At 44.0% G+C, this 12,394-nt stretch overlaps 1 protein-coding gene across 1 annotated transcript in view; it reads left to right on the forward strand.

The window, feature by feature from the left end:
• SHC3 (SHC adaptor protein 3) overlaps positions 1-12,394 on the forward strand; it is a 76,186-nt gene that overhangs the window by 50,472 nt on the left and 13,320 nt on the right. The window contains exons 6-7 of the mRNA XM_032772366.2: positions 6,551-6,602; positions 10,707-10,833. Coding sequence (XP_032628257.1) covers positions 6,551-6,602; positions 10,707-10,833 — 179 coding nt within the window. The remainder of the gene's footprint in view (positions 1-6,550; positions 6,603-10,706; positions 10,834-12,394) is intronic.

Genomic DNA, 12,394 nt, shown 5'->3' on the forward strand with positions numbered 1-12,394 from the left:
GAAGAGCTTTCTCATGTGGTTCCTGTCTCTCACAGCTAAACTTAATTACTGCTTGATACACCAAACACCAAACCAGCCTAGCATATATCCCAATATAAATGTATTCATTGTTTTCTTTCCTCTTCAGGAGGGAAATCCACCACCACTCCCACAAAAGTCATTCCCCATACATCAGGTCACTGGGAATATTACAGATGCATGAACAGAGAGACAGGGCTATTCTGTTCTGTTCTATACACGTTCTTTTACTACCTTCATCACTGTGGTATCTGAGTGCATTGCAGTAGTGCATTAAGTGATGTGAGTGTTACAGTTCAGGGCAATTGCACCAGTATTCCCTCAGAGTGGTCCCTTGAGGGCACCCACTCTAAACTCTCAGCTCCTCAGCCATCACCTCTTTTGGGAAGAGACCCACATCTCTCTCCCTCCTGACAGTGATTATTGGAGACTGCACAGTTCCCTGCCTACACTGTGATATTCTCAGCAAGCCAGACTGTGTAAACAGGCCAGAGTCTGCATTTTGCTTTCTCTCCAGAGGATATGAACAGTTGGACTTACCAGCAGTCACAAGTTACTACTTGACTCCTTCTACGCAAGCACATTTATTCTTAAGGGGAAAGCATTACAGATAAAACAAAAGAACCTACACACATTCTAATAAGTTTACCAGAGTTCATCCGTCCCAACTCCTTGAGGGGAAAGCAGTGGATGTGTTATTCCTTGACTTTAGCAAAGCTTTTGATATGGTCTCCTACAGTATTCTTGCCAGCAAGTTAAAGAAGTATGGGCTGGATGATTTGGACTATAAGGTGGATAGAAAGCTGGCTAGATCGTCGGCTCAACGGGTAGTGATCAATGGCTCCATGTCTAGTTGGCAGCCAGTTTCAAGTGAAGTGCCCCAAGGGTTGGTCCTGGGGCTGGTTTTGTTCAATATCTTCATTAATGATCTGGAGGATGGCGTGGATTGCACTTTCAGCAAGTTTGCAGATTACACTGAACTTGGAGCAGTGGTAGATACACTGGAGGGTAGGGATAGGATACAGAGGGACCTAGACAAATTAGAGGACTGGACCAAAAAACCTGATGAGGTTCAACAAGGAGAAGTGCAGAGTCCTGCACTTAGGACGGAAGAATCTCATTCACTGTTACAGACTAGGGACCGAATAGCTAGGAAGCAGTTCTGCAAAAAAGGACCTAGGGGTTACAGTGGATGAGAAGCTGGATATAAGTCAACAGTGTGTCCTTGTTGCCAAGAAGGCTAATGGCATACTGGACTGCATTAGTAGGAGCACTGCCAGCAGATTGCGGGAAGTGATTATTCCCCTCTATTTGGCACTAGTGAGGTCACATCTGGAGTACTGCGTCCACCCTGTGTCCAGTTTTGGGCCCCACACTATAAGAAAGGAATGTGGAAAAATTCGAAAGAGTCCCAGTCGAGGGCAACCCAAAAATGATTAGGGAGCTGGGAGCACATGACTTATGAGCGAAGGCTGGGGAACTGGGATTGTTTTAGTCTGCAGATTCACAGATGAGGGGGATTTGATAGCTGCTTTCAACTACCTGAAGGGGGGTGTCATAAGTAGATAGGTAAGGTAAGGGTTAAGTTTCTTTACCTGGAAAGGGTAACCAAACACCTGACCAGAGGACCAATCAGAGAACTGGATTGTTTAAAGTCAGGGCGGGATTTGTATCTCGGTGTCTTTTTGTTTTCTCGGCTGTGAGTAAACAAGGTTTCCTCTAACTCTTTCTTATCTCAAATATTATACCAAAAGTCTGGAAGTACAAAGGAAAACAAAGTGATTCGGCTATGAGGAGCTTTGTGTTGTATTGAACAGATGTGGATGGCTGTGTCTTTGTTGCTTCCTCGGCTGTGAGGAACAAGCTACCTTGCTGATTCCAATCTCCTTCTCATTCTACTAAGGGGCAGTGAGTACAAACGGGAACAAAAGTAAAATCGGCTATGATATGCTTTGCTTTTGTACTTACTATGTGTGATTGCTGGTCTATTTAAATTGGCTATTTTTTAAATCAGACTGGGGTATCTTCAGATTTTCTTAAGTAGGAGCCTGTATAAATGTTTATGCAAGTTATTAGTCTGTATTGTCTCTTTTTCTATTATAAAGCTTTCTTTTTTCAAAACTTGTGGAAGTTTCTTTTCTAGTAAGGCAGAGAAAGTGAAACCTCTGTATCAGGTACCTGTCTCCCTCACGGGAAGGCAGGCACGGGAAAGGCAAAGCCAAGCTGTTGGTATTTTGCATCTCAATTGTCCTGAGGGAAGAGAACGCTTATCTCTTGGGAAGCAGAGAAACCGGTTTCTTGATACTCGCGGCTAGACCAAGAGGCAAGCCTGGGAAGGAGGGGGGAAGGGTTTTCTCCCCTGCTTTTAGCATCCAAGGGATTTGGAATCTGGGTGTCCCACCAAGGGAGGTTGGGGACACCAGAGAGAGGAAAGGGGGGATCAGGCCCTATCATTCCTGATCTGGTGGCAGCCTATCAGATCTAAGCTGGAGATTAAGCTTAGAGGATTTCATGCGAGTACGCTTATATTTGAACTCTAATGTTCAAATTGAGGATTATAAGGTCTCTTCCAAACGCTGATATTCTGTGATTCTATGATTTCTTCTGGCTTTGTTAAGAGTCAGTGCTTCAAACCCCGCAATGGAGCTCTTCTGTGGTCACAAATTCATAACATCTTAGCTCAGAACTACCACCCCCACAAAACAGGTTAGTCTTTCTGTATGCAGCTTGGGCCTTTGATCTTGAGACTCCAAGAACAGGTAAATCTGCAGATAATGGCCTCTCCTCAGGGTGGAACTTTCAAGAGCTGGGTTTTTGTATAACTGGAGATGGGTAATTTGCATTCATCTCTCCTTAGAGATTCCTCAGGTAAATCACTTGACAATGTTTGTCCCCAAAAGCCCATTCTTAGGCCATGTCTACACTACTGGATAAAATCGAATTTGCTAAAATCGGTTTTATAAAACTGATATTAATAAATTTGATTTCATGGCGGCCTCACTAAGGCACAGTGATTCGGCGTTGTGCGTCCATGCTCCGAGGCTAACATCGATTTCTGAAGCGTTGCATATGTTGTGGGTAGCACTTCCGTAGCTATCCCATAGTTCCCGCAGTCTCCCCCCCGCCCCTTGGAATTCAGGGTTGAATCTTAATTGTCATGGGGGTTCTGGTAAATGTTGTCAGTCATTCCTTCCTCGGGAAAACATCAGCTGACAATCCTTTCGCGCCGTTTTTCCTGGATTGCCCTGGCAGATGCCCATAGCACGGCAACCATGGAGCCGTGTCCAGCTTTATTTTTTTCTGGCACCGTATGTGTACTGGAGATGCCGTGGAGAGAGAGGCGATACTCCAGCGCTACACAGCAGCATTCACGTTTTTTGCTTTTGCAATGATAGCAGAGATGGTTACCGATCATTCTGTACCGTCTACTGCCGGAGTAAACTGCAATGAGATGACGGTTATCTCTCCCTCTCTGTTACTGTCGCTGCTATCATGATGCCCCTGGCTGAAAAACATTTTTTGAAAGCAAAATTGGGATTGACTCACTTGGGACTGAGTCAACTCCCCTCCCTTATGGTTTCTAAAAATAGAGTTAGTCCTGCCTAAGATAAAGGGGCAAGTGGTATTAGAGGACCAGTGTATCAGAGCAGTAAAAACAGCTGCTCAGTGTGTCAGTATTCACACGGGGGTGCCCCTTCAACAACCGCACCCATTGCTTCCCTCCTCCCCCAACCTTCCTGGGCTACGTGGCAGTGTCCGCCCCGCCCCCCATTTGGGTCATGAAGTTATAAAGAATGCAGGAAAAGAAACAGAGACTTGGAGCAGCCTCCCGGGGCTATGACAGTCCAGGCAGTACAGAATCTTTTCTTTACACAGGAAAGGGAGGGGGCTGATGAAGTTCAGCCCCAGTTGCTATGATGAAGACGTTACCAGCCGTTCTGGACCATCTACTGGGAGTAACTGGGAGTCAATTCCCATTTTTACCCAGGCGCCCCCGGCCAGCCTCACCTCAGGGCAGCCAGGAGCACTCACGGGCTGATGGCGACGACGGATATCAGTCATATTGTACCGTCTACCACGGGAGGGGGAGAGGAGCAGATACTGCTCTTCACTGCTGCAGCATCGCATCTACCAGCAGCATTCAGTTACACATAGGGTGACATTGAAAGTAGTCAAGGAATGATTTCTTTCCCTTTTCTTTCATGTGGTGGTGGGGGAAAGAAACTGAGAGCTGTTCCCTGAACCAGCGCAGACACTGTGTTTGAAGCTACAGACATTGGGAGCTCAGCCAAGAATGCAAATACTTTTCAGAGACTGCTGTGGACTGTGGGATAGCTGGAGTCCTCAGTACCCCCCCCCCACGAGCCGTCCATTTGAGTCTCTGGCTTCCCGTTACGCGCTTGTCCACGCAGCGCTGTGTATCCTGGAGATTTTTTTTCAAACGCTTTGGCATTTCGTGTTCTGTAACGGAGCTCTGATACAACAGATTTGTCTCCCCATACAGCGATCAGATCTAGTATCTCCCGTACGGTCCATGCTGGAGCTCTTTTTTGGATTTGAGACTGCATCGCCACCCGTGCTGATCAGAGCTCCACGCTGGGCAAACAGGAAATGTAATTCAAAAGTTCGCGGGGCTTTTCCTGTTTACCTGCCCACTGCATCCGAGTTCAGATTGCGTCCAGAGCGGTCAGTGTTGTGCACTCTGGATACCGCCCAGAGGCCAATAACGTCGATTTCCATCCATACTAACTGTAATCCGAATTGTTATAATATCGAATTTAGCGCTACTCCTCTCGTCGGGGTGGAGAACAGAAATCGATTTAAAGAGCCCTTTATATCGATGTAAAGGGCGTTGTAGTGTGGACGGGTACAGCGTTAAATCGATTTAACGCTCTTTAAATCGATTTAAACGCATAGTGTAGACCAGGCCTTACACATTGTTCAGTACAGTTCTTTGAAGTTCATGACACTTCCCAAGGTTCACATTGTATCTGCCTCTTGAGAGGTTGCATACAATCCGTGCCCATGATAATACATAACCTTTGCATTTAATACAGTGGACTCAAAAGATACTTAAACTTAACCCATTAAAGTTTTTTTTCCAAGGATATTGTAGGAAATTGCCATATCTGGTACAGGGACTAACATCTGCCACATGTGGTTTGTTCTTGCTCTCATCTTCTCCCCAGGAGAAGAACTGTGTGTGCAATATAATGTTTTGTTTCGGTAGGCGAGATTGAAGAAGTGTGACTTGCATTTGGAGCGGAAGGTGTTGAAGTCTTTGATACCTTTTACTTCTGTGCGATTTTGTTCTACAGTCTCAGCCCTGGTATACACTAGTAGGGGGGTTGATCTAAGATACACAACTTCAGCTACGTGAATAGCTGGAGCAGCCCCAGCACACTGGGCATACGAGCAGCACAGCTGAAGCACCCCCTACCCCAGTGCCCCCAGCCCCGGGCCTTTTGCACATTGGTCCCAGCCTCTTGGCCACAGAAGAGCAGGAAGGAAACTGGAAGCAGGCAGGAGGGGGCATCGGGGTGGAACAGGGGCTGGGCCATACCAGGCTGTTTGGGGAGGCACAGCCTTCCCCTGCCTATGCTACCCGCCACTCATGGCTTCGGCAATCTTTTAGATATTGAGTGTCATGGACAAGACCCTGAGTCTTCTCTCAATTGGGGCCTCATCCAAAACCCTCTGATGTCAATGTGAGTCTTTTAACTGATTTCAAGGGCTTTGGAAGAGGTCCTTGCAATGGTGTAAATTAAGGGTAATGCTTTGGAAGTCAATGGAGTAAAACCAGAGTGAGCGGGATCAAAACCAATCCTGTAAACGTTGTTTTTGGAATAAAACAAGAGTTGCTTTTGCACGTGCTTGCCAGATGTCTCAGCTGTAGGTGTTCAAACAGGATATTAATATGGTGCTCAACAGGGCATAGTTAGGCCCTGTCCACATTAAAATTGAACAGATGCCAGCATTAGCTGTGTTTAAGGGCAAGATGGAAGAGCTTTTTAAAAAGGAATTTGCTTATCTGGCCAGCATTCCCTAGCCTTATTTATCAGTTAAAGGTAGTCACAAAACATAAAAAAGTAGCCTGGAAGACATGTAAAATAAAAAATTATTTTTCCTTATTCCTATTTTATTTGCATCCTGGTGTTAGGTTTACCTGAGAGTTAGTCTGTAGCATGGTTTTATATCATGGGTAAACTCACATATAAGAAAGGACTGCAAAAACTGTCCACACTGGTCAGGGAAACCATGTTGGAAGTCTGCTACAGACTAGCATGCTTAACCGTGGATATTGATGGCATAGTGTTAACTTATTGCGAACATGGCCTTCAGAGTGATTCCATACAGAGGGTGTACTCAGTCATATTGCTGTGTGTAAAATGGTGGGTTAGCTATCTGTCCCACTCTCACCACCAGGCTATCACTTCATGGGAAATGCTTATGTGATATGCTTTGCTCTTTTGTTACAGTCCAAAAGCAAATTCATATATTCATTATATATATGTATATCTATTTTTTACAGGATACAACAGACTATGTTGCATATGTAGCTAAGGACCCTGTTAATCGCAGAGGTAAGGTATTTTCTATATTTGGTGTCTTCCGTTTAAAAATATAAATTCATATTTTCAATTTATTGGATTTTTCCAGAAAAAGTAAATGCAACACAATAAAAAGTTGACATTAGGGATGATCACTGGAACAATCAGCACTGCAATAATCAGCAGCCACACACATTAGTCCAGCAGATTTTTTGCCGGGATTAATATATTTCAAATCATCTGGATGCTCCTCATGCCTGGACTGGACCTTCCTAGCTTCTTTGCTGAATGTTGTGAGGAAGGAGAGCATAACCCTCTTTGACTCTCCCCATGAAGGTACTTATGCACTGTAATTAAGTCACCTCTCAATCTTCTTTTTGATAAACTAAACAGACTGAACTCTAAGTCTCTCACTGTCAGGCATTTTCTCCATCTCTCAAATCAATTTGTGGCTCTTTTCTGCACTCTGCAATTTTTCAATAATCTTTTTAAAATGTGGACATTAGAACTTGACACAGAATTCCAGTATTGGCCTCACCAACATCATGTACAGGTGTAAAGTTACCTCCTCACTACTCCTTTTATTATACATCTGTAATGGTGCGTTCTTATCTCAAGAGTGCCCCCTTGTGTCAGGGGGCAATATAGCAGGAGTTTTCATATCCAGCATCCTCTTCAGGCCATCTTGCACACTACTCAGCTCTCTGGCTGAGAAGTAGCTAGTCTAAATCCCTTCTAGGGTAACAAAATATCTAAGCAGAGTCCAAAGTATCCACCTATCTTCTGGGCCCTGGGTCCCAGTGGTTTCACTGCTTTTCCCCAGCTCTGGTGTCAAGTCCTGTCCTAAGTCTTCCTGAGGCCTCTAGCTTCCAACAGCCTCTGGCAGGGGGAATGAATGTGCCTAAATGGCCCTTAATCCTTTCTTGCCATGGTGGGGTTCACCCCTTCACAATATCCAATTGACACACCATTGCTTTAGGACCTCATGTTCAGGTTTGTCCACTGTGACCCTTAAATCCTTTTTTGAATCATGTCTTTCCAACATACAGTCCCCCATTCTGTAGGTATGACCTGCATTCCTTGATTCTAGGTGAATAGCTTTGCATTTGGCTGTACTGAAAGCCATTTTGTTTGAACTGGACCCAGTTTAACAAGTGATCCAGAGCACTCTGTTTGACTGTCCTGTCCTCATTATTTACCACTCTCCCAGTCTTCATGTCACCCACAACATTTATCAGCAGTGATTTTATATGTACTTCTACATCATTGATGAAAATGTTATCATTTAAATTAGCACCCACAGCGTGCTCCACATTATACACACACATAAGAAGACTCATTCTTTCCCTAAAAAGATTAAAATGGTGCTTGTTCTCTCACAATCTAATGCCCTCGCTCTTGCAGTGTAGCCTTGTCTGTCTTCTGGTCACCCAGTTTGTAACAAATCCTAAAGAAATATCTCAGTGTGAGCCAGACTTCTCCTTCCTTGTATAAGAAACCTAAGGGTGTGATCTGTGAAGCAACTTAGATGCTTAAACTCCAGCATTAGGTGCCTATGTCTCTGTGCCCAGCACCACTGTGATTCATGAAAATCCTGCTTGGCTGCCACCTAACTCTGTGGGTGCCTAAGCTCACTTGTCACCTAACTTCCTTCTGTAAAAGTTCCCTAGGTGCCCAAGTATTCGACCCTGGGGTATATGCACTGCTGCCTCCCTTTAGGTGCCCAGGTGCCTGTACTGCGTAAGCCGCAGAATGATTCATGAATCGGGGAAGATAGGCATTCAGCTGCCTAAGTCGTATGCAAAGCCTAATATGAGGCCTAACTGTTCCACTGTGGATAAATACTTGAATAGTCACTGGGCCAGAGAAAAAGAGAGAGTTCAGGGTACCCACCTGGGAGGATGGGAGACCCAGGGCCCAATCTGCCTGCTCCAATGACTCTCTCATTATTTGTTCAGCTTCAACAGGTGATATTGATGGAGTGCACCAGCATCAGAATATCCCATAGCTGAGTGGCTAGGGCACCTACCTGAAAGGTGGGAGACCTCTGTTCAAATCCTTTCGCTCTTTCTGGCAGAGAGGGGACTTGAACCTGGATTGCCTATCTCCAGGTGAGTGCTCAACCAGTGGGCTACATATTGTAAGTAAGGTGAGCACCACTGCCCCCTTTTCCATTTTGTATGGAGCAAGGCAGGCACCTAACTCATTACTAGAAGTAAACACCTAAGCCACCTGACTCTGGGTGGCTGGTTCCTGTTTGTGGATCACTAGTGGAGATAGGCTTCTATCTCTGAGAGAGGGGCAGGGCTTAGAACACATCCCTGTTGTCAGCATCTCCCATTGACTAGCATAGGTGGCTTCCTACCTAGCATGCTGGCTTTTGTGGTTCCCATTCTTAGGCTCCAGTCTCTCCCCATTCATTGTATAGGGAGCCCAAGGGCCTAACTTGGCTTTGTGGATTGCAGTGTTATTCCTGTGATTTTCAGTACCTAAAGTTAAGCACTGCGATGCTGAGGGTTGCAACACCTAAGTCCCTTTCTGGATCCTGCCTCTACTTCTCACCTGCCCAGAAACCATCCTTGTATGTAAGGAGACAGTTTATCCATTGTTATTTTTAATATAGCTTAAGTTTCTTTTCATCTCCCAACAGGTTTAGCAGCAAGCAACATATTCTCTTTAAATTCCCACTTCCACTATTGCATGCAAACATATTATAGTCCTTTGTTCAACTTCACTTCTTTCAGTCCACACGTTTGGAGACATCTGCACATTGCCTAGGGAATCCCTTGGTGCTGAATGACGAACACAACTGGTCATACGGTTTATTCATGTAAGGCAAATTCACTTCATAAACCAGTGGTGTCAGTCTCAGTCTTTATGCAGGTGAAGTGTGCTGGGGGAAAATATCCATCTGCAACCCAGGGCCAGGAAAGTTTGCCCTGCATCGAGCATCACACAACTCTATGGGCAGGAATAGCAGCCACTGGATCTGCATAATTGCAGATCTCATGATGTCTTACCCTGGTCTATGTACAAATCCTTCCTGTATGCCAGCCTCTGTGGGACTACTGTGTAGATGCTCTTCAAGTGCTGTGTGACTATTACTGACAAAATTGTACAAGCACTCACAAATGTCAGTTTGTATTATATTAGTCCCTAGAGGCCCCAATTCCCTTGTGCTAGGCACTGGACGCACAGACTTGTCTACGCTGCAATCAGGAAGTGTAATTGCAGCGTGTGTAGACATACTCAAGCCAGCTTTGATCCAGCTATATTGCAGGCGCAGATCCTTATTGCTCAGTTAGTGGAAAGGGAGTGGGTTTCTCGGCCCCCAGCAAGTATAGCAATGGTGTAGCCAGCCTCCCTCCACACAGTTCCAGATTATCAGCCTGGAAGAGTGCAGAGAATGGGGTCACTGTCGAGTGAGCTGTATGCTACCCAGGGATTTCCCAGATAGCCAGTTATGCCAACACACCACACCTTTGCATCACTGGAGCCATAGCAGAGCCAAAAATCTGGCTGTTATCCTATATATGAATATCTCCCTCACACCTCATTTTGGGGAAGTTCAAAACCAGCTGAAAACTTTGTCGCACAGGCACACATCAAGATAAGTAGATTAGAAAATCACCTAAGATGGCAATAAAATTATGGAAAACAGATTAAAGAGAAATAAAGGTAAATTTAATTTGGAATGATCTGAAAATGTTCTCTAGTGTCTATCTCCTTATTTTAATAGAAAGCTCAGAATTCTCCTGTAACTTGCTGCATGCAGTCAGGTGATAATGAATGACATTCATTAAGGTTTCTCTTCTTGAAGGAGTTTTTCAAATTATGGGCCCTGATTCTGGTCTGTCTTACACCAGTTTTACACCATTGTACGATAATTTCATTGGATTGGAGCGAAATCACTCCTGATTTCAGATGGTGTAAGTGAGAGGAGAATCAAGCCAATGTCTTAAGTTAGCTGTAGCTAATTGCTATTTTTGTTCATTCAGATTTTAATAAAATCTATATGTCATGAAAAGAACAACTGTCCTTGGCCTGGAGGTCCTTGTGCCATTAATTACTGCATCACAGCGAAGACTGCATAAATAATAGTGTGTAAATGTTGGCATCTTTCTTTCTTTCCTCTAGCATGCCATATACTGGAATGCTGTGATGACCTGGCCCAGGATATTATCAGCACCATAGGGCAAGCATTTGAACTTCGATTTAAGCAATATTTACGGTGTCCCTCTACGATACCTGCTCTCCATGATAGGTGAGTAACATTGTAGTAGAATCTTTTCTAGTCCCTCAGTTTTCTTCACCAACTGGTAAAGTGAGGGATGAATCTATGGCTGTGCTGTGGATGAAAATGTCTTAGAAGAACTGGATTTTAAACACACTTCAAAACAGGTTCCTGATAAATGAGTGAAACATGGTTTGCCTGATCAATGTGGATGGGCCATAATCATTTTAAAATCACGTTTAAACATGGTCTCTAGGATCAACTGTTTTAAAATTATAATGTCCTGCCCAGACTGGCTAGTCAAACACTTGTTAGAGTTCGAGACAGGTGCATAAATTCAGAGGTGATGTGTGCTATAGGAGATATACTGCAAACCACTAAGTGAGACTAAGGGAGCCTAAATTGGTATAATTTACATAGTGAGTGACCAGAACAAGTTGTAAATTACACCAGCTAAGAGTCATCTCTATATTTGGCCCCAGGTCAAAGCACTATTTTAAGCATGGTTTTTAAATGGCTATGCCCTGGCCCATATCCACACCAAAGGTCTTTAAGCCATGTTAGCCTAAATCTGTTTAAAATTTGTTTTTAAATCCAGCTTTATACCCAGGGTGGATGGAGCCTTGAAGTAATGCAAGTGGAGGAACTTCCCAGGAAGGTTGGAATCTATCCTGCAGAGTTTCTTTGTAAAGACATGAATGTTCATGACAGATTTTGGTCTGTTCGTTTTAGAGATTTTTCTTTTTGCTGCAAGTCATAAAAATCATCATAATCCTTACTTGAAGTCAAAGAAACAGGCTTTCTAAAAACACATACATAGAGGTCAGACTGCTCCCCCATGAAAAAAAGTGCACATGGAAGGGCTGAGTGGGAGGAAACTCTATGTGAGATTGTTCTAAAAGGGGAACGGGATTTACCCCCTACCAAATTAGCCTATGGTTCAGACTTCACACTAATTTTCACATCCCTTTCCCCCACCTCAGTCTATGTCTACAGTAACATTTTTAGAAACTTTCCCACCAAAGCTAGCACCATATCAGCTCTATTGGTGTGAGCAACATTTTGGTTTGATGTATTCCTGAGGGTTTCATCACATGACATAATCTTTAATTAAAGATTAATCTTTAATTCTTGGGGACTCCAGGACAATACTGAGTTTTGGCAACCCTATGCATAGTGAGAGTAGAATGCTACCATTCTGTTTTGGAAGAATTTTACCTTCCCTTTGCACTGATGTAAATGACAGCTTGATGTGCAGTGAAACAGAGAATCGGGCCTATTGAATGCACAAAGTCATTCCTGATTCACACCAGGGTTATTTGGATCAGAATCAGGCCCCAAGACATTATGAAGGAATCCTTTTTTTTTTTTTTTTTTTTGTCATCAGCCAATCAGTCACACTAATACTACAAATAACATGGTAAATGTAACTAGGAAAGGTGTTGTAAAGAAGTTTTTAATGGTTGTCTTGAATAGGGGTATATAGGACCTGATCCAAAGTTCTCTGAAGTCAATGGAAGGCTCCCATCAACTTCAGTGGGCTTTGGATCAGCCTCATTACAGGGGTGGAGTGCTGTTTGGTTCATCCTAT

Source organism: Chelonoidis abingdonii, chromosome 6 (assembly GCF_003597395.2).
Source record: "Chelonoidis abingdonii isolate Lonesome George chromosome 6, CheloAbing_2.0, whole genome shotgun sequence".
NCBI lineage: Eukaryota > Metazoa > Chordata > Testudines > Testudinidae > Chelonoidis > Chelonoidis abingdonii.